General features: G+C 38.0%; 1 protein-coding gene across 2 annotated transcripts in view; it reads left to right on the forward strand.

Moving 5' to 3' along the window:
- NAV3 (neuron navigator 3) overlaps nucleotides 1-26,883 on the forward strand; it is a 280,708-nt gene that overhangs the window by 79,270 nt on the left and 174,555 nt on the right. For both annotated transcript variants that reach the window (XM_026060183.1, XM_026060184.1), the window contains exons 2-3: nucleotides 1,215-1,332; nucleotides 1,980-2,032. In XM_026060183.1, the coding sequence (XP_025915968.1) occupies nucleotides 1,215-1,332; nucleotides 1,980-2,032 (171 nt within the window). The remainder of the gene's footprint in view (nucleotides 1-1,214; nucleotides 1,333-1,979; nucleotides 2,033-26,883) is intronic.

Below are 26,883 nucleotides of genomic sequence, written 5' to 3' on the forward strand. Positions count from 1 at the left end.
ACTTGCACAGCGATGCTGTCATACATCCACGATGTTTCTCACCAGTAGCATGCACTGGCCGTGGGCGAGTGCATCCCAGTCCTTTCCTCTGGCATGGGGAGAGAGGCCGTGGGCACTCAGCTGCAGGCAGCCAGTGCTTGCCGCGAGGGGACACTCGTATGCAAATGCTGTGCAACACCCACGTGCAACTTGCCCTCGCAGTTTCAGCTGCCGCTGCCTGCTGGGAAAGCTGAGGGAAGGTCCTTTGGGACGCCGTATTGCTTTGGTACCTCCATGGAGGTGTAATTTCCTCTTCGTCTCACTTTAAGTGAATCTGGTCCCTTTTGTATACACTGTGTGTATTACTGAATGCTCTCTTTGTGCGTGTATATATATATATGCCTGCACGCTTCCCCTCTGAACGGCTTTCAGCCTCGCTCTCTCTCCCTCGCCCTCCCCCTATTTGGGTGGATGTACTTCAGCTGGCATTTCTTAACCTTTGGTTGATAAGTGCCATTTTTGTGCTGTCGGTCGCTAAGTATTTTGTGCTGCTCAGTCTAACCCTTTCCCCCTCCTCTCCTTGTGGAGAAAGGGTACAGCGTATTTCCAGCATATATGCTCCAATTCCAGCGATAGCACCGCTGTCCATTTGTTGCTTTCAGTCAGCTCTGGGCACAGTACAGCAAGCTCGAGCACAGGCGACAGTACAAATGAGCCATCTCTGCACAGCAGCAAATGAGGATTATTGCAGAGGGTGTAGCAGAAGCCCTGTCACATGCAGGATCATGAGTGACAAGCCCATGAGCTCGCACCCAAACACATGCACGCGGTTCTGCTCTGGCTTGCTCCTGAGCAGCCTCAGCAGGGTGAAGCACACAGTGGGGTGCGCGTGTAGGTAGAAACGCGGTGGGAGGTGGAACTGTGGTAGATGTGACTGATTTATGACAGGAGTTTCCTTTACAGTCATAAGGGGAATTTTGCTTGGTCACAGCAAGTTTGAACCCTCATGAAAAAGACTGAATCATTTGAAGTTAAAATAAAACAGAAAATGGCAGGGGGAGGGGCATGGCTGTTAAAAAAAAAACGTTAAAATTATTTCCTTTGGTGCTGACTTCTTAAACTGGAATGTGATCCAGAATAGTTCTCATGTGTAAGCCAACATTTGTTTTAAGAATTTTTATTGTCTTCTTTCTCTCTTCCCTCTCCCCCTCTTGCCCTCCCCCTCCGCTGTGCAGATTTACACTGACTGGGCTAACCACTACCTAGCGAAATCTGGCCACAAGCGGTTGATCAAGGATTTGCAACAGGACATTTCAGATGGAGTTCTGCTAGCAGAAATCATCCAGATCATCGGTAAGAGCAGTGCTTAGAGAAGCAGTGCGAGCTGACTCCTTGCATGGGGGAATATATAATTCAAGCTGAATGTATTTAACAATAAGATGAACCCTGAATAATACAATTTGACTGAGTCCATATGTCTCTGATATTTGTGTGGTTCATCCTTGTCTTAATTAAAACATATGTTTATGTGAGCATGTTTGGAAGTGGCTGTTTAACCATACTTTAAATGGCCAGAACTGTATCTTACACACTTTGAATTGTCAGAAATGAATGCTCCATTAAACCATATGTCTCCCATGTGTGCATTTTGTTAGTTGGAGTGGCTCATACTTTCTGGGATGCCTTGAAACTGTATCCTGACCCTGCAAAGACAATTGTGGAAGATTTCATGTCAGCAGTTATTTTGCAGGGGCTGAAGAATTAGCAGCGACCTCCTTCACACTTCCCCCTTTGCATGATTTGGCATGTGGAAGCAACTGCTGCTAACAAGAGTGTTGTTACTGTACGACTGAGCTTTACTTAGAAAGCAGCTCTGTGTCAACAAAACCCTGTGCACTTTATTGCTTCATCTTTTCTGTTCTTTTTCTTTCTTTGGCGGGGGGAGGACAGTTTTACCTCGTTGCTTACTCCTGCTTTCTCACCTCACTCCTTTTCTTTAGCAAATGAAAAGGTTGAAGATATCAATGGCTGCCCCCGGAGCCAGTCTCAAATGGTAAGAATGAAATATATTTTTAATCTGTGTTGGCACCTCTGCACTTTCCTAAAATGCTTTTTAATAATGATTTATTTAAACTGTGAATACTCTATCCCAGGTTTACCATAAAGTCGTAATTCTCATATAGTTTATTGGTACTTTTTTTTCCCCCACATACACTTAGTGTTTGTTTTTGTGCTAACTTAGGGTCTTGAGGTAACCAGCAGCAAAACTTCATGAGCTCTAATTAACCCAGAACTGCTTTAGCAGACCTCTTCTCCTCATTATCCAGATAATTTAATTTAACTTCATTTTTAAGAGCAGTAAATCCAGGAAAAAAATTTTAAGTGGAGTCTTTGTGTCTGGAGAACTGGCTTGATGAACAGCGCTTGCCAAATTGTTTTTGAATATAAATAGCCTTTTTGATTGTCCACTGTGAAGTCCAGTTAGATGCAGTGACTCCAGAATTTTCAGAAGTAGCATTTTAGGCATATAGCTCTCTGAGCTATAGCTGCCAGCTGCTTAGATATTTTAATACTTTCAGGCAACCAGCATTATGTGACTGTGATTCATATGCATGCTTATTATTCTTTTACTGTCTTTATGGTTAGTAAACTACAATAATAAAATAAAACCTCATTAGAAGGCTGTGGAACTGGCAAGTATAAAATCTGAGCCTCAGTAACATCACCATGCATTTACTGGACCATTTTCTGTTACAATCGTGCTCACTGTGAGGACTTTGCCTGTCTGTGCACATCCAAGTATTGTGTGAATAAGGTGCACAATTTTGTCGCTGGCCAGATTTTTGGAGTATAGTGACTTGGATGAGTTGCATAATAGCAAATTGATGAAGCTGGACTTGAAAATGGAAATGGAGATTAGAAAAAATTTTGCATTTATTCAGTGCATTTTTTAAAGAGGGAAGGTATTTGCAGCTTTTTTCTTCAAAGCTGTGAAAAGTGAAAGGAAAGATATTGAGTACCAATTAAATGAATAATTAGGTTTGTCTGTTCTTTTAAGAAAAAAATAGAGGTTTAGAATAAGTTTATTTTCTGGCTTTTGGGCTTAGTACATAGTAAGAATATATGTGATTTCCTTAATAATAGTTATTACTTTAATTACTCATATTACAGCAACACCTAGTGGCCCCAGCTGAGAACTTTGGGAACTCCAGTGTAGAACTAATATTTCACACACAGAGATCAAGAGATAATCATTGCCTTACAAACCTGCCATTCCAGATAGACAAGTTAAGCAAGAAGAGACAAAAGCACAGAAAAGTGATAGAGTTTCCCAAGGTTATGTAACTGCTTCGCGACCATCTAGGATTGCTTAGGGACCAGCCACTCTTTGATGTCTAACTAAATTTCCATGAGACAGAACTCAGCTGCAGACAGGATTATTCACTCCAGCGATTTTGTGCTTCTCCAAAACAGCAAAATTTGTGTCTGCTTCCTGTCGATGGGTAAATGTGGCACAGGGATTCTGGATTTCCTCTCCTCTCCCCACCGTAGTTATGGGGCAGCCTGGTCAATGCACTGCTGTGCTGCAGCAGTACCCACGCGAATCTCGGTGTGTCCTTCTACCCCTCTTCCTCCTGCAAACACTTCCCTTAGCTCAGCCAGACCAGATGAGATGTCTGAGATGCTCCGGTTCTCAGACGTGGCGCTGTGAACGTTCCCACACGCAGGCAAGCGTCAGTGTTTGCACAGTGCAAAGGAGTGAGGCTTAGCCACTCTACCTTGATGGGAACAGAATGTACTTTGTCATCGTTTTCTGATTCGGTCTCTTTACTGTATTGTTTTATCTCTAAGTCTGATCAGATTATTTCCCTCCCTTTTGACATACCAATTTTATACTGCTGATTTTTTTGACTGAGCTAGGAAATTTAAAACGTACTGAATTCACAGTAGTTCAGACTTGCCAGCTTTCCTTTCAAAGCAGCTCAGAGACCCCAGGTGTGAGTCTGCTTCCTGTTTGTCTCCTTTGGATTGTGCACTGGTGTGGCCTAGGTGAAAGCACCATCTTACCACATTTTCAGCTGGTTTCCCTGAGCAATGCTTAGTTTTGTTAGGCCACGCAGCAGACCAGTTGTCTCTGTCTGCCTGTAGCAGTGGACTCTTGGGTATTTTTAATATGCCAAAAAAAATGTAACAATGATCGAAGCTAATTAACTTTTTTAGAAAATATAAAATAATAACAGAATTAAGATACCTGACACATTTTTGCCATAACAACATTGGTTATTGTGGTTGTTTACGTGGGCCAGTATGTGACCCTAGGCCTCATCAGGATTTGCCAGAATGTTAGTCATCCAATGAGCAATAATCACGGTATTTCTGTAGTGTATTTATTAGCACATCTAGATTTCTGTTTTGACTGACAGCTAACATCCTACATAGGAGTCTCTTTAATACAACCAAGATAACTGGAGAGTTAATGAGAGAAAGCCCTAGAAAGTTTTTTGAAATGCAGTCCACCCTATTTTTTTTGCATCATTCTGTTATCAGCATTAGGAATTCCTGACCCAAAACAGAGTTCATCCTGTCAGTCTGCTCTTTTGGATCCAGAAAGTATTTAGTATTTTTCGGTTCAGATCTTCCCTTAACAGCTCTAGCAATGGCAGATGAAGTAAAGTTGCTTACTTGAGATCTTTTAAAACCAAGGAGAAATTGAAGCATTTCCCATTCTTCTCATAGACGAGCCTTCTGCTTAGAAACACTTTCAAAGTTAGACAAAAGATGCAGTTTATTAAATTCAAAGCCTTTTTTCTCTCTTCCCTTCACCTAAATTAATTTCTGTGTAACAAAAACCCACATCCTGAGTAACTAACTGTCTGTGTGCCAACCTCTTAACATCATTTTGACTTTATAAACCAAGATTCAGTGTAGAAAATATATGCCATGATTAATTCAGTGCCTTCATTTTAACCTTTTTATTTTATAAACCTCAAGAATTCCCACCTCTGTTTTCTTTCACATATGTTTTGGTGATCCTTTCTCTCATAACTTGTAATTAAGAAGAAAAGTTTTCTATACACATCTACCATTTGATACTCTTCCCAAGAAGTGATATCTAAGACTTCTTGATAGCTTAAGAGAAGCTAGAGAACACTGACATATATTGTCTGCTGCTGGGAATACTTGATATCCTCTGTAGATGATATCAATATCAATTCATAATTAGTCACTACCAATATTTCCAAGTTCTGTTCCACTTACCATTTGGTTTTCCTCTTGTCATTGGCTTCATCATACTCAAGTGGTTTTTAAGGCATCTCAGTTCAGCCATAATTGTAATTCCTAAACATCTTGTAGTATTTATTTTAAACATGTTTTAAATGCTTCTCTTTCAGTTTTCTTTCAGCTAGGTCTTTTGCAGTGTCTTGCACTTCATGCTCGTGTTGGCAGTGGTACAGAAGGAACTTGTAGACAAGTTGAACTGGCTCCACAGGTCTTAGTTCATAAAAATTAAAACCTGTAAACCCCAGCAGCATCCAGTTTCTGCATTGTTAGCTTTACCAGGATCCTCCTGGCTGTCATTACGCTTGTACATATGATTTCACAAATAGAATTTGAGAACCTGAGATTTACTGGGGAATAAATTATTTCATATTCAAATTTCAGAAACTTCAGCTAAATGAAACTTCCAAGAGAACTGGAGAGATTTGCTTATCTCCTGGGTAAATCTACTGTGGTAAAAAGATTTTGGCATTTCTTATGAATGGTTTTAATAAAGATAATAAGGATTTAAAGCTCCATGTATTACAATATACATTGTGTGTATACAATGTCTTATAGAGTCTTTTCTTTGCATCACTCTTTTTTTCCTCACAGATATCCCTTTCAAGTAGGAATAAGGCATTTAAGCTTCCTTTTCATGATCTCTTTCAAGCTCTTCAATGGGAAAAATTTCTATTCATTTCTATTTTTTCCTTGTATCAGTTATTCCATAATTCTGTCAATTAAGGAAACTTAGAATCATTTTTCTTTTAAAAGATAATATTTTTTCAAGAATTTACCTTTTGATACAACTAAAAGTTAATGCTCTTCCGCTTATATATAAGCCGTACTGTTATAAGTCCTGTCATCATCAGAAAAAGCAGGTCGGTAGCTTGGGTAGATAATATGTTATAAAGCTTTTCTATAGTGGTCCAAAGAAAAAGAATTTAGAATTTTTTTCTTTCTTCCTGAACATATTGAAAAAGTACTGGAAGACCTCCTATGTTTTGTCTCTCAATAGAGCATATCAAACATTTAGTAAGAGTATAAAGGATCAAATTTAATGCATCCTAGGGATATCAGAGAAAATGCAAGAGAATCTTCAAAGTCTTGGGCTGAAAATCTTTTTATGGTGACATTTGCAGAATTGTCACAAACTAATTTTACAAAACTAATATTTCTATCCTCTCCTCATTCAGCCTATGGTGCCTTCAGCTGCATAAATAATTAAAGTTAAAAAAAAAGCGTATTGTTTTTCATGTTAATTTTTCTTTAAGAAATTGATGCTGCCTTGTTAGCTGTTTTTTGTTCCTTAGAATTGGCTCTTGCTACTTCTCATGAGAATTGTCTATACCAGTGCACATCTATGTACAAAAGCATCCTTATTTGTAGCTGGTGGTAGGGTTCTTCTTGTATTTAATTAAGAGCTGGAGGGACCCTTTTTACTAAAAGGCTCCTAATGTATTTGATGAAGACTGTTTTTCATTCTGTCAGTCATCTATGGCGCAGTTTTCTACCAGTTTATATAGCTATGCTTCAAAGGTAATTTTTATAGTTTAGGGTATAGGCATGCTGCAGTCCAACAGAGGGAGCTGAATTCAATAAAAATGTAGGTCTTGCTTACCACATCCTGGAAATCAGTGACTTGAAAAAGGTGTTAGAGTTGTAGCTCATTGCCAAATGACTATGAACTCTCAGTAAAACACTGCAGTTAGCAGAGCTGACACCATCTTTGGGAGGGTAAGTAGGAATATATCTGATAAAATTGGAAGTTAATATGACTATATACAGCACTAATGAGACCATTTCTACAACACTGTACTTCATTTTGTTAATAAAGCCATTAAAAAGATGTTAATAAATTAGAAATGTTTCAGAAAAGAGCTATAAATATGCCAGGAATTTTGCTTTATTTGACAAGACTGAAGAAAAACTGTGTAGTTTAGCAAAAAGAAGGTGAAGTAAGTGAATCAGTCTCTACTTAAGCAGAGAACATTTTTGTGATACAGAAAACAATCTAGTTCAAGAAGTGTAGTACTGTGTGAAGTCTAAAGCTGAAATAAGGCAAGGAAGCCATGTCTATACTGGTAAACATTGCTTCATAATGTATTGGGTAGACGTGCTGCTTAGTGTTTTCCTGCAGTCCCACAAAAAAGCCTTCTGTGGCTTGTTTTCTGCTTATATGCCATATAAACAGTGTTACGCAGCATCCCTCAATATCCGGGAATGTCAATACGCAAGCAAGAGAATATTTGCACTAGCATGCTGTCTATACAAAAATTATTGTAAAGAACAGCATAATTTAGTATAAAACAAGTATGGTAAGTTCTAGTAAAGCCCATACCATTTTTTATGCAAATGTGTGGATTTTTGTTATATGAAGTCGTTTGAGGCTGGGAAGCCTGAAAATGTCATTCCTATTTTCATTTTCAGGTGGGCCTGCATGTGAGCTCTTTCTGTCTGCACAGTGTTGAACTGTATGAGTCATCTGGCTTTGCTAGTGCAAATGTTGCAGCCTTACTTTTGATGGGCTTAAACTAAGAAACATTCAGATTTGTTTTTAAAAGTGTTGAGGAGTTTTGACTAAGAGTACAAAAGGTCAGATCTGTAAATATCCTAGTGAGATTGGTTATAAAGATTCCAGATATATTTTCCATGCTTTGGAACAGCTCTAAGTCAGTCCTTCCACAGGAGTGTTACACTTTGAAACAGTTTACATACCAAAATTAGGCTATGTGTAGAAATATGGTCCCTTACAATGGCTCTCACTGCAAATTCAATCGGAGTTTTGAAAACCAGTCCTAGTTCCTTTCTTCTGCAGACCAGTTTCTTCCCACAGTGACACCTGTGCAACCTCCTTGTGTTTAAATTCTGCCTCCACTGACTGTCACCCCATGGCTATCAGTGGTTTTTCACAGATTTCAGGACTGGCCGCTGTTAGAATTTAGTGAAAATAAAAGGGAATGAGGGAATCTAGTTTTGTCAACTGTGCAGGTTTGCTCTGCAAATAGAAATGGAACACAAGATATTCTTGTTGCTCTATTTCCATGGGGCATACTTTCATACTTTATTTTCAGAAGTTATTCAAGTGAATAATCTGAAGTGCATTAGTTAGAGAGTATATACTTTCATGTAATTCTTTCTAAAAGAAGAAAAGTATTTCACTCTAAAAAGGAAAAGGACCATTGGGTTTATCAGGTTTACAGTCAGTTTTTTAAGTTCGTTGAAATAGCTGCTGTGTGGGATGGAACTACAGACAAGTGATCAGTCATAAGCTATTTTTTGGAGATCTCCATAAACACTATTAGCGACTCGTTAAGAAAGGAAAGCAAAGAATAACTGGTCAGTATTTGCAAGAAGAGAGGTTATGATTTACATCTCCCAAGGATCTGTGCTGGTAACTGACTCATTCATTCTGTTCACCAACGATCTGGGAAAAGGGATGAATAGTAAAATGACAAAGTTTGCAAGATCTTGAAATTCTGAATAAAAAAGTGTGTTGAACTCCTTTTACCCTTTACAGGGTAACAGGTATGCACAGAGTTTCTTTGATGATGAGCCAATCTCTCTTTTGTTGGAAACATATAGTTTGCATGAGAGATGGGACAAGGCCTGAGACAACAGCCTTAGTCAGTACAGAAGTGTTTAAAAATCTAACCAGAAGGAGTGACTTCTCACAATATGGGCAGGGCAGAGTTAGACGCTCATTTCCCTATCCTCTGGGGTAGGCAAGGGGGAGCTGGGATTTGATTATGGAATAGCCTTTAAAAGGGGGAAGATGGACGTACATTTAGAAAAGGGCAACAACCTCGTAGTGTGATGTCTAGGAGAGTGGTCTCAGCAGAGCCGGAGAAAAATGTTAGTAATTAAAATTTGAGCTCCTGTGAGAATTTTTGCTGTGTTTATAGATAGGAATGCTCACATCTTAGCTGTATTATGAAGAAAGAATCTGTAAGACATAATCATAGCTTGTATGTGGCTGTTTTGGGGAGAGACTTCTTGAAGACTATGCCCAGGTGTTAGGTGAAGGACTACATGGAGAGGACTGGAGGGAGATTAAGAGTTTTGCTTTCATTGGCAACTAGTCAGAAAGAAGATTTTAGTTTGGGTAAGAGTAATCAGATCTGGAGCAAATAAAGAGATGAGATTCTCTTTCTAATGACAGTATACTTGAATTTGTAATATTATGAATTTGCCCATGTTGTGAATATTCATATTTACTTTTATTTGCCAGAGAAATTTTCAATGTACCACAGCAAAAGCAGCATCTAAAGGCCCTCACCCTTGCACATGGCATATGTACAACCATAAAAATGCGGATACACTTATTTTCTTCTCCATTCTGACAACTTCCTCATAACACAGATGGAAATCCATATCTTTTTGTCTTTTGTCTTTTTTTGTATACTTAGCATGAGAACTTCCTGTATCATCTTAGAATTCCTGTCTGCCCTGCAAGGCTCCTGAAATTTCATTTTACGATTCCTCTCTTATAGAGTGGCTGTAGGACTGTATAGTTTCATAGCTTCTGTCCTAATGGGATTCAAGAGATGAATTACTGAAAAAGTTGATCATCTTTGAGGGCCGTTCCATTATCTCCGCATTTTAAGGTAAAAACATATCCCAAGGATTTTGAAACCTGTGGACATGAGGATGCCCAGCCTTATTTCCAACTACAGTGAGAGTGACAGCTGTAGCTCCAGAGCTATCTGTTATCTAAGTACATAAGTTCTTCAGAACCTGGAAGTGTGTAGTGGCAAACTGCCCCGACGGGTCACACCAGAACTGTTCATTCTCCCTCCATCTTTAGCAAAGACAAAGAAATCTACAGTAGATGAGAAGAGTGGCCACCTGTGTGGTGATTCCATGGGTAGACCCTCTGAAACTAGGAAGAATAACCATTTTGATCTCCTTCATACCATGTGAACCTTGAGACTTCTTTTCCCTGGTAAAACTCATTGGAGCCATCAGACAGTCATGCCAGTGCTGGCTACAGTGTTTACAACATATGTGCTCCAGGTCAAACATATGAAGCCATGCAGCTTGTCCTTCATCTTGATATATTTGGTGGACTTTATCATTTTCCTTTGGTTCCAGCTGCGTCTACATGGACTCTTAGATTGGCCCCAAGTCTGTTTTCACAGCACTTTATCTACTTTCTTCTGTTTAGTGGAGAACGACCTGGAGTTTTTGGTTTCCTCTATTTGCCTTCCATAATGTCTCTACCCTCCCCACTTTCATCTGCCAGGTGAGCTATAAAGGACTTGGCCACACTTGTGGTCAGCAGTCTTCTTTGTGTTACAAGGGGAATTTATCTCTTCATCAGATAAAGCAAAAGCCCCTTTTCATCTTAGAGACCTGTCATCTCTCAGAACAGACTTAATTAAAGATGCCTTAATTAAAGATCCGCACTTGGATTTCTGTTCCCATTGATGAAGGCAAAATCTGGACAAGAAAATAGATCAAAGGGCTCCCAGTTATTCTTGGTAACTGTCCTTATTATCCATTCTTTCATGTGGCCTCAAGCCATGTTATAATCAAGAGAGGAGTTTCATGAGGACATTTTGCCCTCTGTACAACTGAGCCTGCTTCTGCATGTTATGCAGCTCCCAACAATCGCAACTCTTCCTTGGTCTTCATAGGTGAATGGCTGAAGTGTCAGTGCTCCCCAGTCCCTGGAAGGAACTTGTCTTAGTAATGCATAGCTTTTACATTCTTTGCCATCCCTCATCCCCAAAGGCTGAGTTACTGGTTAATTCTGCATTTCTGAATCCAGCTTTTGTGGTTTGGAGAAGTACAGCCTTCTGTGATTCCTGTTTCAGAAGTGTGGGCAAGAAAAAGATTGGATCCACACTGGCAGCAAACACATCTTATTCTCCCAGTCTACTCTCTCTTACCTTGTTATAGAGGCAGTTGTGGACTGAAACAGCAAGACTGACACAACTCTGTTATGAAGGAGTCTAAGTAGAAGCTTATCTGTGCAAGAAACAATACTGCCCAGCATGTTACATTTCAGATTTCCTATCTTCTGATGGTAGCTTCAAGTAGGTCCATACAATTCTTGACTGGCAATGCTTTCTGAGATCATCTAGATGATTTGCATTAACTCGTATCTTCAGTGGATTCCCAGGGGAGTGTACAAGACTCTCATAGCCGTCTGGCCATACTGCCTATCACCCAGAAGCATGCCTTAGCTATCCTTCCGAAGATGTTTTATTGGACAAGTCCTCTCATTTCTTAGATAGGTTCAGACTGTGGACCTTCCCTTTGAAGAGAGGTGTGATGCTCAAAGTAATGAGGAATGAGAATCAGGACTTCCACCCATGTATTCTTGTCGCCATCTAGAAATAATGGGGGCAGTATCAGGAACAATTTCTGTATCAGCGAATGAGGCAGTATGAGATCCTCTTCCATGTGTAGGGAAGTGGCCTTCCATGTGCGGGGAAGAAACTGTTAAACCAGTACACTGAGCATCAGGTTATACCTGGCAGGTTTTAATTTGCTCAGAGCTTTGAACATTTTGGAGACTGAAGTAAGCCATTTCACACTCATGAATCATAAATGATGCAGGACAAAATTACAGAAGTTGATCTTCAGGACTGGAGGTTTGACTCTCCCCCTCTTTGCTTTAGACATCAAAAAAACCTTTTTATAAACTTGGATATGCCTTACAGAAGGGCCATGGCTTTTCTGTGTATTCCCGAATGCCACAGAATTAAAAAATTCTCTGGCTAGCAGCACTGAATGTAGGTATAGCCACAGTGTAAATATGCAAATAGATAATGCAAATAGAAGAACAGTTGTAGGTAAGTAACCTCTCTTTCATTAGCATTGAAACTGAATTTCAGTTTATGTTTGAAGATGCAATTACCCTGAGATAAAGAACAGAGCAAAAATAAAAATGAGAGGACCAAAAACAGAGCTGTGTGGTATCCCAAAATAAAAATTAAAATGGAATAATGACCATTCATCTAAGGATCTATTATAGGAATATTTGTAGTAAGAATGGAGGGAATCAAGAGAGAAAAGAAGACAGAATTTCCATAAGGATATGGTCAATTATGTTAAAGATGGCTGACATTCAAGGAGGAAGATGTTAGAGTTCTGGTGCCAAGTTTTGCTGAAAAGAGATTATTAATGACATTAACATAGCCAGTTTGAGTAAGATGAGAGGCAAATTGATTAAGGATGGAGCTGGCAGAAAGGAATTCAGACTGCTCTTCTAAACAGCTCTTTTAAAAAGTCTAGAAATGAAAAAGAAAATGTAGATAGGGTGAGAGCTGGACAGACAAGTAGAGTAACAGTTGCCTTTTTTTTAATGGAGAGACCAAACGTGAGGGGAAGGAGCCAGAGGAGGCTAAGGAAAGGATAGAAGAGCTGCTTGAAGTGTTAGATCTAGAAGAGGATAAAGGATAGGAAACTTCATCCATCCTGCCTAAGGCATGGAAGGGGAGGAGAAAGCAACTGAATCATCACTTTTTTGATATGATTTGATTCTGGTTTGGCTTTTTATTAGACTTCTTTATTCTGCACTGAAACAAGCAGCTCTCTTTACATCCAGAAAAGATCTGAGAACATTAAAAGAACCACGGGATTTATGACAGTGCCTGTTCTCAGAACAGCTCAGAGTTACTCACTCTCACCAGGCAGTGAGTGAGCGGCATATTCCCGAGTTGCTCGCTTTTGACTGTGTGCTGCCATAAAAGAAAATGCCAGCAGGAACACGTCCTGGGTATTACTTTACTGTGCTGGAAGAAGTACATTGTTCATTAAATATAAATCACACGGAGTTATTAGCCCTTTTGTTTATATTTGTGAATTCCTTGTCAGCATAATGCATAGAGTCACATGAGTATAACTCATCTAGATATTAATGAAATAATCATGTCATGAAAAATACTTCTATTATGATGATATCAGTCTCCATGAAAACTACTGAGGAGTAAAGGAAAATACATGGTTAGGGTTGGGGTTAGGGTCATGCACTTTGTTGCTTCTGTAGACCAAGACTGCTGAACACAAAAGGATCTTTTAATTCCTTAAACCGAACAATTTCACTTTCCACTTTTGTTCCAGCAGCTCCTTGAAACTCCTCTGCCTTTAATCTATACCAGGGATATATCAGATACTCCATGCCGCTGAGGTGTGTGCATTTTCACCCCCCTCTTCTCCCTGTCCCTCAACTGTATTTGTTAGGAACATCATTGAATCAGGAAATCGTGGTGTTAAACTGTACTGGGAGGATATGCAAAGATGAAACTAGAGTACTTTATGCTTGAAGACTAGTGGTTGAAGTACTTTGAAGTATTTTCTGTTGAAGAAATGCAGTTGACAGTCTCCTCATTTCCCCCACCAGTAGTTAGCTTCCTCCCCTTCTTAATATTCTGGGGTTTTTTCTTCCTCAAATCAAGAGATTCTGTCATGTGAACATTTCCTGAAGTTGTGGAATTGATCAAATACATATTTTTGTTACAAATGCTTAGACAAAGAGGTGAAAGTTATCTAATTGAGTATATGGCCTTGAAAGCTCAGTCAGTACAAATATGCTGAAAAGTTTCAATGCATACATATTCTTAAAATACATACACACAAGTTGAGTATGACAAACATTTTAGAAAGCACCTGTTAGATACAGTCATGAACACATTTTTCCCAGGATAGCAGCAGCAGGATTACAGTAAATATGTGTACTTCACAATAGTGTATTTTTATCATCTTCTATAGGGAGAGTACGTTATAAATACTAGGAATGTCTAGAGTGCTTGCTCAATTTAAAAATAGAGAAGAAAGTGCATGATATTTAGCTGAACTGCAAAAATGCATATCCAAGCTTTACAAGAAAATAAACAATGTCTCTGAAGTGGTTTTCTTTTACAGTATATCCAACCATGCATTTTTGGTAATTTTGAGATTTTGTCAGCTTTCTAGATTTTTATCAAATGTCTGATTATTTAGGAATTGTGGCTAAGTACCAGTTCTGTTATGGTTACAGATGAGAACTTACTTCTATTTAAAGATTTTTAACCATGCCCCATTACAATACTTCTGCTTAGATTATTCTATAATTTTGTGTGCTTTATGGTATTTAGGAAAGGTTATTGTTCATGTCTGTGAAGCCTTGAATTTCATCAGAGAGGTAGACTTTTCAGAAAAGAGCATTTCTTAATTTTGATAGGTTCTACTGAAGAGGTATAACTGTAGAGACTGGAGCATAATTGTGGTTTTATTATTTCCCCTCTAATATTTCCATTTCAAAAGAATTGAAAGGAAAAAAACAGAAAAGGAAAGCAGAAAATGCAGAGAAGAAAATAAAGTGTTTTGTTTAACAGCAAAATAAAGACTTGTTAGGGAGAAGAGATTTAGAGTTGGGATATGGACTGGTGAAGGCAAGGAGGATTGTGACAGACACAAGAAGAGAGAAGAAAGAGATTGGGAATGGTGGGGAGAGAGCAGGGAGAACTGGAGCATTAGAAATGACAACACATAGATTACAGCAAGGTGAGTGGACAGTGTGGAGGGTGAGAGGACCAGTTAACCTTCTCTTCTCCTCTCCTGGATGACTGCACGGCTCTGCAGGCTCCCCCCAGTCTGGTGTCTCTGAAATCTTGAAGCAGTTGTAAAAAGCCTATTCTCTCTGTCCTCCCAATAGACCTAAAATCACAGGGGATACTCTGGCTAAGGTGTGTTTAAGACCTGCCATCTATGGAATCTGAGCACTGAAAGTGAGCTTCTTCCTCCCTTCTCCTCAAATAGCAGCTGGTTTCTTTGGAAACCATTCTTCTTTATGTGAGAAGCTAAGAAGAGGTATGAGTAAAACATGAAGTATTGGACTAGGGAGTTAAATAAGGGGACCTATCTGAAAGGTGACAGTCTCCCAAGACTCCTTTTGGAGATAGGGCTATAAAGAAGTAGTTTGTATCTCTGTGAGCTGTTGTTTCAAACTACTGTTCACTTCTACTTTTCTGTTTCTTGTTTGGAAGGTAACAACATCCTGAGATGAATTAGAAAACATCACACTTTTTCATAAAATTGAAATGGTATCAGTGTAAGGGTTGGCTTTTCTAAGCATTCTGAAAGCCAAGCTTGCAGAGAGACTTTGAAACCTGCTACAGCATAGGGAATAGTTGCCCAAATTTGGGGTCCTTTGAACCAGAGTCCCAAGATCTCTCACTCATCTTTCTTCCAAAGACAATAGTCTACTGCCTGTCTTGAAGATGGTGCATTCTGTAACTTCAGTAACAGGCAAGACTCTCAAGAAACAGTGTGGGTATTTGTTTCTGTGTGTAGATGCACATGCCTGGGCACACATCCGAATGGAGTACCTTGTGTAGTTCTGATAAAGACCCAATAATTTTATTCATGTGAAGTTTATTGAATGGCATTTAAGCCACTCTCTCTATCTCTCATTTGTGAATGAAGATTTGGGGGAGCTTTGTCACTCTGGAAGGTCTGAAACCATCTTTGTGTTTTCTGGACATCTGTTGAAGTCCGAGATGGCCTGTCTTCTCTAGAGTTGTCAGAGTCACTGCCTCTGCTCCCAGGGTGAGTCCAGATTGAGTTGAGAAATGGGGCACTGAAAATAATCTGGAGATTTAGCCATCAAAAACGGGAAACAATAAATGAGGGCACTCACCAAGTATGAACATCATAGTCTTTTATCTGGTAGGGCTGGGAAATCCAACCACTGGGAAGATGTATAAAGGAGCTACAGGAAGTGTGCAAGCATCCCTAAATTGCTGTGTGCTGTGTGCACAAGGCAGCAGAGGGTGCCTGAGATCAGCAAACTGTGGCTTCCCTTCTAACTGGTGGAAAAGGGAAGGGATCGTAACTCGGGATGTTGGGATGGAAGGAGGTTGGTATTGTGAATTCTGCTGCAGGAGGGGAGGAGGAAGACTCACTGTCTTCTCACATGTGCTTAAAATAACTATGAACACTATCGAGTAAATTTTCAATCTTTTGGGGGTCTTCTGTGAGACATTATGCCTAGGTAGCAGTGCTTTTTGCTGAATCATCTCAGAGCAGCTACATGCACCTAATATTTCAAAGCTTGACACCAACATCTTTTCCATTATAACAAAGAGGCTACTAGACAGGAGGATAAATAAAGTAGCATAGAACATCCTAACATTATAGGGTGTTAATTACAAACCTACATGATTTAAAAAAAAAAAAACCTTGTCCTTCTGCATTTGTAATTGTCAAACTTGTGCAAGAAGACCTGACAACCTCCCCCTGCTCTCCTGCTGGAAATTAAAATACCCAAAATGTGATTTCAGAAAAGTTTTTCCAGCAATATTGCATTACCTCCAGATTATAACACAATTAAAATGTTAGAAAATTAGGGCAAATAAAACAGAAAGTAGGTGCATACTGAAACTAATATAATCAGAACAGATGTATTTTCTCACTCCACGCTTGACCTTTGCTTGAACAGGAGCTGCCTACATCTGGTGTAGCTAAGTGCTAGCTTGTTTCATGTAAAGAATGACAAGTCTGCTTGATTTTAGAGTGTCTTTTACAGTCTCACCTTTTTGAAGCAACTTGACTTTCATGCACACTAAGTCATCACTTTGCTCTTTTAATAGGCAGTAATTATACCCACAGAGTAAACTCATCTTTGAATCCTATTGCAAATCATTTCCACCTACAACCTCCCCCCATGTCCTGTTGCTGACACATACGAATGAACATGCAGTACTTCATCAGAGCAGTGGTCCAGCAGGTTAGTAATTGCCCCTCTGTGAGTGGCAATGCGAGACTCTATGTAGGGAGCACATGTGAACCTGGCCAATTTCTGTGGTCCATTCCCCCCTTCTCTTTCCCCTGTACCTACAGTTGTTGTATTAGGGGAATTGGATGGTACTTCTCTGCCTGTTCCTTTAGTATCCATTTATGGATCACTGTTGCAGTCAACATTCACTCCATGAAATCTGAAGGTGAAGCATGCTGGATTTCTCAGAAAAATCCTGTCTCCTGTAATTGCATACACAGCCGTAGGACCTTGCAGAGATTGGGCATGTTTTTTCACTGGCGGCAGTTACTGCTTTGCCAACCTGCTGCACCTAATCCCTGGTTGTCAGGAGACTGGCGATGTGACCAATCTGGAATAGCATGAGAACTGAAACTGCATTAGTGAAGATTTTGTGACATTGAACTGAATTTAAATACTGATGATAGCTATAAATATAAATACTGTTACAGCTGGTGACCCTATTATGGGCAATGCTATTAACGTTTGCAAAGGTAAATTGGCTTAAGCTAGCAGTAGGGTAGGAAAGTTATCACAAAGGCTGCTTATTTCAACAGTATTAATCAATCCCTTTTCATGCAAAGGCTCTTGATCAGACTAATTAAAATATTAACACAATCGTCTTACTACTTTTTTTATGTAACTCGTCCATATAAATCCAGGGTGACCTGAAACTTAATATGCAAGATCTCAGTTAGAATACACTACAAGCATTTTTATTTCAGTAGAAATTAATAGTTTAAATACAATAACCTATTTGGCAGCTTCCTGATGTTCAGGAATTATTTAAAACACTCTTACTCTGCTGACCATATGATCAACAGATGATCATATGACATAGATCAGAGCTATACTTATTTTAAGTTGAGCTTATTTTAAGTTGGCCCAGTGTCTGGATATGAATTAGTCCAGGCAGGATTCAGTTTCAGAGTCAGTCCAAAATAGGTTTTTTTGTTAGGACTTGATTGTGTTCAATCTCACAAACTGATAACAAATCATCTCTGCCTTTTGAAAAGTTGATATTCAGTTAGATCATTTGTTTACCTACACTGTTTGTAGCAATCCGTTCTGGTGTCATCCTGACCAGAACCATATCTGTAAAGTCCCAGAAGTTGAATCTGAATGGTCTCCATGAAATATAAATGTGTTTGCATTTTAGGTTCTAGCTTTTGGCCTTCTTTAATTCTACATTAATTAGAATATGCTTCATTTAGGCTTGTATTGTTGGCTAATTGGGACCTTATTTGAATTATTCATACCTCCTGATTTTTCAGTGTTTATTTGGAATTACAATGGGAGCTTACTGATGACATTTTCCTCTAGGGAAATAAATACCACAAAAATTTTCTTTGTCCCAGGATTTCCACACTTGAGAGTTGAGCCCTATTTGTATGTGAAATAAATAACAGTTCATGAAGCTAAACAGCTACAGTTTTGTGTATTCTAACTGCACACATAGTTAGCTAGCCAGTATCCCAGTCCTGTGGTCTGTTTTGCCCACACTGTCACTCACAGATTTTCTCAGCAATTCCTCCCAATAATGACTTTAACTTAGGTTTTGGTAGAAGTTCTCGTTTGGTTTATAGACAGATTGGCAGCAATAGTCCACAGTAAACATATGTGCAAGGGCATCTTCACAGTTCTTATATATATATAAAATTCCTATTTGGATTTCTAGCCATAAACAGTTTTGGAAGATTTATATTGTTGCATAGTATGAATTAATGTAGCTGAAGATATGTGCCCCCTCCAAAGCCCAGTAAATGCTTATTTTTCAAATAATACTGGCTGTATTTTGGAACCTGAAAACACTTGGATAACTATTTAAAACATTGCTTCTTGGTATAACTCACACTTCATTGCCTCCAACTGGACATGAAAGTGGCAACAGGCAATATGTCTTTGATCAGGCCCCATTTTATAGGCTTGAGTGATCCTGACATTTCTATTATAATATTTGGCTAAGAATTCAAGAAAAAATCCCAGTCCTACTGGGTGCAAGAACAGATCCCCCATTGCCTTTTGGGGTGCCAGGTGCTTTTATTTTCCTGGATTAAGAATCCGGACACAAGATCTTGTGAAAAATGTGGAAAATTCTTCCCTAGCAAGGATCCTATACCAAAGAGATAGTACTGAGTAGGCTGTTTATAAGCACAGTATGAAAACGTACACAGCATGACCTAATATGTCTTTGTATATTACTCTTAAACATAACATAAAATTTGTAAATATATAAAATAAACAATACAGGTACAATAGAAGAAGTGAAAGCCTGAATATGGGTCTTTCATATTATCCCTATGCCTTTCAAAGGTTTCTGTTTAAATTGAATAGTTTTAATAACCTGTGACATCTATTCATCATCAGTTCTGCCTCTTTTGAATTTTTCTTCAGAATTTTGATCAATTTGAATCAGAAAAATGAAGACTAAACATAAAGGCAAATTAGTGTCTTACATTACGTTCTCTCCTGTGTATAGTTTCCCAAGGACTTTAACTTCTAGCTGGAAGACCAGCCGCACATCTTCAGAGCTACAGAAATCTCTGGGCTGTACTTTTAGAGGTTGTTGGTAGCAAGCATTTTTATCACTTTTCTTCTGATGAGCTCAATGTTTTATAGATATTTTTCAGGGTAACATACAAAATATGTCTAATATAATAATATATTTAACCATCTGAGCATTTATAAAATCAAAAGGCCAGGAGGATAGAAAATTATCAGTCTGCTCTGTACATGCTGTAGCATTACAGGATCCAGAAGCATAAAGGACGTCTGGATGGTGTCTATTTGCAAAGCTCAAGAGATGCAGTGAAATGCCCCTTAGTTTATTTGTTTACTTATCTTTTAAAGGATTCATCCTGTCACTGGCTGTAATTGCCTTTACTTCTGAAAGCTGCTTTTTCTGATGACCTAAATGAAGTTGCTATATACTAAATAATGGTGAAGGAGAGAACTGGAATACTCTCAAAGGTTTAATTAAATCTACTAAATGAAGACTCTGTTGTAGGCTCTCTTTTGACCTAATGGAGAGAAACTACTCTGTGTCAAAAAGTGTGTATTTTCATGTTGCCCTCCAATTTCCTGAAGTTGCCAAGTTCCGTAAATATTTAGATGTTGGTACCTTGCTGACTCAAAAGTGTTGCATAACTAAAAAAAGTATTGTAGACAAGCTCACTAAGGTGATGCATTGCTTTAAAAAACACCACGTTTAAACAGAGTCCCTTTTATCATTGCCTTAAAAAATGTCCTCACAGAGACATTTAGTATTTATCTTCAATTTGGTGTTCTTAGTGCATGTGTAGGGTTCTTTCACAGGGTCAGTGACCACTTGCCAGCGGAGATGAGAGTACTGAAGCTGAGAGTTGCTTTGAGACTTTGGAAGAGAATTGTCCCCTTGCCTTTTCTTTTGATCCCTGCTGCTGTGGAATCATAATTTAGCTGTCTAAGAAATTCACACAAGATGCTGAAGTACTTTCATGATTTTCTGAATCCAAATCTATGAGCCTATTCAGGAAAAAATCTAGTACAGTATTCCAATCGAAAATCCAATATTTTCTTCTTATGATTTATATTAAGGCACAAAAGCACTCCAGAAGTTATCATTATTGTATTTTGTGCTTTATAATGTTACTGTCTGCTGTAGAGATATTCCTAAACAAAATGGTACAGCAAATGCAAGAGGAGACACAGCAAGGAGAATGGTTAAGTAAGGAAGACAAGAGAAGCAACAACACACCACAGCATAGATGAGCAAAGTAAAAGTCTGTATTTTTCTATGATTTTTTCATTTTTGTCTTATATGAAAATGGCCAGCAGATGTTCATAATAATCTGTTTGTCTGTCAAAAATTATGATTAGAATTAATACTTTTATTTAGAATGACTGAGTTGTTCATTAATCTTGTAGGCAAACACGAAAAGCACTGAACAAATAGCATTTGAAGTTGCAGAGATTACCTCCCATTCACTCCAGACTTGCCACGGTCCAGATTTGGGGCTAGGTGAAAAATCTGCAACACCAATTGTCACTGCCATCTTCGTGACAGGACTGACAGTAATATGTGCCAAAAGGGATCCATTTCCCTCTGTAGCATTTTCTTAAAAACAACACACACCCCAGCTCATACTCTGACCTTAACAGTGACCTCATACATTCTTGTATCAGCAGGTCAGTACATATGTCTGTTGAATTCTCCAAGCATTTGAGAAGTTGATTTGCATTAACATTTCTGAGTTTACTGTTCATATTTCACGTTTGGAGTGCATGTTGGAAGAATTTGTTGTGCATGGTCCTTAATATCTTTTGGAAAAGGAAGTGGAAGGTATTTCAGTTTTGAATAACACCATCATCTTTTCCTCGAAAAATCCCTGATAATTAAATAACTCCAGCATCATTTCCTAAAAATTTTTGCCTGGGGGGCCTTCTACATACCAGTAGTTATTATCCTCTAAGGTAAAATTCTCCCCAAAAGCCTCTAGTAAATCAACTTTTAATTTGCATATATGGTCTTTTATTGCAGAGTTTGGAACAGTTTTTTTGGACTGATGTTACATAGTTCACTGATACTTGTTTTCATTAAATACTTCTTAAACTATTCTATTATACATAATGAGGAGCTTATTAGAAAACTGTTAAGTTGAATGTGTGCGTGTGTCAGTGCATTCTACTTTAACACCCTGAAGTGTATTATAATTTCCACAGACTAATGGAATGTCCCTTGTATCTGGGTGAGGTAACAGGCCACGTGTAACAGCAAGTCAGCAGAGCTCACTTAATATCTCCCAGCAGGACTGGGAACACCTGTTTTATCAGGGTGGGTTTTCCAATTTTCACCACCCACTGAAACTTCATATCATCTTCCAGTACACTTACAAAAATGTATTGCAATAAGCAGTTCTTGAGAAATAATAATTCAAACAAGCAATAGGGTGATTTTAAGTCTGCTCTTCTTTGTGTTTTTCCAGATTTTACTGGAGAGCTTGTTTTTCTCCAGATTTTCCATTTCTTCAGGTTTCCCCCTTTTCTACAAGACAAACTGAGAATTCATGGCAAATTTCATCCAGTCTCAGTAGTCTTAGGTAAAGGGAACAGTGCAATGTTCTGCCTGTCGTACAGGCATCTTGCACAGAGATTACAAATTTGGAACTAAAGAGGATCAGTTTGAGTTTTGCATTACTTTGGGACACATTTCTTCCCATCATATTTCCTTTGAGGATTTGGAAATATTTAGGTGTCTTCTCTGCTCTTCATAGTATCCCTTATTAAATAGTAGTAGTAGTAGTAGTAGTAGTAGTAGTAGTAGTAGTAGTAGCAGCAGTAGCAGTTGCAGTAGTAGTAGTAGTAGTAAAAATAAAATTGTTTTTATTAAATAGTAAAACTATATACAGTTTCTTTGCACGGAATCCTGTTGGAAATGTGAGACTTTCAAACAGTCTTGCTCAAGAATCAAAATCTTTTAGTATGAAGGTATTAACAACCATAGATGTTAATAAGCATAACCCACTTTAAATATGCAAGAGAAAAGAAAGCAGATGGCTTGCTTTCAGATCTTTCATGTGTATTTAACTAGTTTAATCTGTGCAATATTAAAGGAAACCAGTCTGCTTGTTACAGCTCAGCTAAATGCTTCTAAAATAAAGCACAATTTTTCCCTTTGAAACTCTTTAACCTTACTCTTGTTTTCTATCTGTAGTAGAGACAACTTGGAGACAAAATGTTTCCTGCAGCAGGAATACTCCCGTTTGGAATATCTAGGAAACACTTATTGGAGATGATATATAGCAATACAGTGATAGTGCAAATCCTACAAAAACTGGCATATTTTATGTATTTTGTAAATAAAATTTCATAAGAAAACAGGTAAATCATCAACAATGCCAACTCAAATGGCATAGAAAATGTTTCTAGTGTTTCTTAAAATTTATAATTACAATAAATCTTATTATATGTTATAATAAATAAATTATACTTTCTTACTTTTTATGGATTAAGTACATTTTGTGCCACAAAGTATATGCAATGTAAAGGCATTAAGGGAATTTTTATATTTTAGTTGTATTATTCTTTGCAAATTTTTGTAAAGACATGAGCAGAACTTCAAATGTGCTGAACATCTGTGTTCATGTTAAGAACATCAGGGTGTTCTCAATACTGAATATTGTTTTAGTGATCATTTAAGAATCACCTAGATCCCAAACAGTGCTGAAAATGTGGCATTTGAAGAATATATGGGCCAACGGAGATAGACATTGGACTGAGTAATCCAATCTGGTATGCCAGCTTTAATCTAGAATGATGCAGTCGGCTTTAGTAGAACTGCTGTTGAGTAAACCAGCTACCATAAAGGGGGGCATCTGGGCCCAATACTCAGCAAGACAAAATCATAATACATACAGATAATTACAATGAAAGCACAATGGTATGTAGTATAGCAGGCAGTATTTTCTGCAAGCGTTTCTTTGAATTGGAGACAGCCCTTGAGTTGTTTAATTTTTATTTTTTGGTGAAGGAAGTATTGACCTTTGCCTATTTTGTAGACAGTGTGAAAGCTGAATGTCCACCTGCCTGGTTTATCAAGCCTGACTTTGTTAAACAAGCTTAGTAACAAAACTGGAGATAAAAACGTATGTCGGTATAGAATTGCCAATATTTTCTCTTTATATCTTTATCTTGTAGTTTTCTAGCCCTGTGTTTAAAGGAAAGGCAGAACAGGAATACAAACTAGTGAAACCAGCTGGGGGAAAAAAAAATACAGAGGAACAAAGTTAAAAAGCAAACTGAAAATCTGGGTGTTTCCCACACCACAAGTGAGTTGTCAAGAAGTCACAGATGTGTGCAGTATATGAGTCAATTGAGAACAGAAAGTGAAGTAGAATAGTCCTCCCAATCTGTGAGAACAGCTTTGGGTGTAGCAGGCTGTGCAAGTTTATAAATTTGGCCCCAAAAAATAGATGTTTTAAGTAGTTTATCTGTGAGAACGAATGTATATATGAGTGTGTATGACCAAGTCTTATATTGCTCTCTATTATGTGAGGGAGGATCAAAGTTGAGGCCATCTCCACGCTGAAATATTTTCTAGTTTCTTCCAGAGCGTACTATATAACTAAGTCTACGTGGACAGTTTCATCTTCTCCCAGGCTCCAAAATGTGCTCCAGAGACGCTTTCATCCACACGTAAAGGTCTCTCAGTTGCTTGAATCTCTGTTCCTTTTGCAGCCTGCAGTTAAGAGCAAAGCACTGACATTTCACTTGCTACTAAGAAAGCAGCCAGCACTCAAAAGCTGGTGTGTCTCCTTCCATGCTCTGGTCATGTGAAAGTCAGACAGGCAAATACTACCTGCTCTTTCATTTTTCACAGGCTGTAGGTTAAACTGCTTGTAATAAGCACTCTCTCCTTTCTATATGGTGCAGGTATTGTGAATATTTAGAGTCTCGTATGCTACCTATAAGGACTAAATTGCATTTTTCTTTGATTTTGGTTGCAGAGTGCTACAGAACTTGAGTAAGAATAAATTATTTCCTAATTTTGCATTCATTAAATCCATTGACCTCCACAATTTTTATTAGTGATGATGATCCATAGAAAGAAAAGAGTCAAACATGACTTTCTGAATGAAGATTAATACCCTGGGGAAGTTTAAAAAAACTTTCTAGTAAAGTGTGTTTGAAATCCAGTTGCTGTGACAGAGAATATCTCATGCCATAATATTAATCTCAAAGGACTAATATTTAATACTGGCATGGAAAAAAAGCAACAAATATTGAACAGTTTTGTGGAGTTTCTCTTCTCTGGAAGGTGACTAAATATGTGGCTTTCTGGGTTTCCATGACTGTATATTTCTGTAAGTGTCCCTAATGAGTTGTCAGCATCATTAGTAAAACTTCTACAGAAAAACCTTTGCTAAGTTGTATCTGGGGCTTTGTGTTGTGAATCAGTGTCAAAACACACACAGAGTGGAAGACAGAAGTGAATGAAGTGCTAACAGAAGTTACTGTTTTACTTCTGCCACCAAAACAATCAAGGATATTTTAGGAACAAATATGTTGAGAGGCTATGGAATAATAAGATGTCGTAGTTTAAAGGTGTTTCATTCTTCAGCATGAGGAATCCAGCTCAAATTAGGCAATTAAATCACAGTCAACTCACATATGTATCTCTATGTTCTTGTAAACTATAGAGTCATAAACTTCACAAGAGAGAATATTAGTCAAACAGATATTTTTCAGAGCTTCATATAAATACAGAAAAACAAAATGCTGCGTTAGTCATCATTACTTGTCTTCTGAGAATCCTGCAATTGAATTTATGTTTGGAAGTAAAGAAAGTGTTGTCTGCCAGACAAAAGAGACGAAAGCTAATCTTAGTAATGGCAAAAATAATTGTAATAAGTAGACATATTCTATATGGTGAGTCACTGCTGAGTACAATCCCACAAATGAGCTGTTCCTGTAAGTCTGCTAACTGCTGGGTATTAAGTACTACTGTTTATCTACATGCAAGTCTCGCAGTCTGGTTTAGTGATTTATTTGTCAGTAAAATTTCAAATAGCTTCCAGTGAAAAGCAGATGACCCACGACTATAGTATGTAATATGTTACAGCAGAGTTGCAATATGTATCTTTTTTATATGTCATGTAATGTGTTAATAGTATCAGAGTTGTGATATTCCTGCTTATTTGTGCATCACTGTTTGAACAGTTAGCGCCTAAAATATGGGTGCAGTAATATCTTGGGGCCAATACTATTTATACTGTGAGTATTTCAGATGCATTTTATGTAATGCTGTGTTTCTAAGTGATATTAAAAGGATTGATTTATAGAACAGCTTAACATTTTGTAGGTGTAACTCTGCAGGCTTAATTAAATAAGCATAATTTAGATGTTATCTACCTGGTGATGCCCACAGATCTGAATTTTTATATTATCATCCTCTTAGCTGTGTTTGTCTGAACACATGATGTCGGTGCCACATTTCAGAATTGCACAAATTATTCTTGAATATCTCTGTTCAGAGCTACTTTTTGTTACCTCTGAAAAGCAATCTCATGTAGTATATGATTCATTTTCAACATGGTTAATCAAATAAGTAAGTGGACAAATATCTACGTGGCAGTGAAGGTTTACTATATGATTAGTTATTTATTCCATTTTTAGGTTTTAGCATTTTTAATGTGTCTAATCCACCATTCAAAACACTGTAATGTTCTTCCACTCTTTGAACCTTTAGTATAAAATATGTGTTTTGAAGCAAAAATTTTTTGTGATTGACAGTGATGGAGAGCTGTTCAGCAACAGTCTGATCCTGGAAACATTTACCAGCAAACTGGCAACTTTGAGTCACTTTCTATGTCTTGATATTTAAGATTTGGAAACACTCTATATATCTTGAATTCTGTGCTGGAATGAACTGTTTTCTGCTACAACACTGTAATTTTGATAGTACTATTCATGCTAATGAGGAACATCATTACCTTTGTTATGAACTAGTACTTCTTGAAAGGAAAATTCACTTTAAAATTGCGAGCGTAAGGGAGTTATGAAATTTGTCTTAGGTTTATGTGCAGTATTACAGTGCAAAATCTTCAATCATTGGTATATAAGCAGGTAGAGTTCTACATATGCAGTGTTGGCACTAGGAAAAGTTTATCCCAGCCTATAATAACCCCATCACTAACTACTTAAATAAACATGGAGTTCAGAGATTCATACCGCTCTTGATTGAAACAGTGTTGAGGAGTGGAAACTGCTTGAAATCTCTTAGAACTTTTGTAACTGCAAAATTACTCTCATCTGTGTGTAAGTTTGAATAAAAAGTGTTTGGGGCTGTTAGACTTTGAGTTCAAAGAATAACTGTGCTTTGCCAGGGCAAGAAGCAGATAATTAAAGCAATGTTCTAC

This window comes from Apteryx rowi, unplaced genomic scaffold, assembly GCF_003343035.1.
Source record: "Apteryx rowi isolate R43461 unplaced genomic scaffold, aptRow1 scaffold_166, whole genome shotgun sequence".
In the NCBI taxonomy this organism is placed as follows: domain Eukaryota; kingdom Metazoa; phylum Chordata; class Aves; order Apterygiformes; family Apterygidae; genus Apteryx; species Apteryx rowi.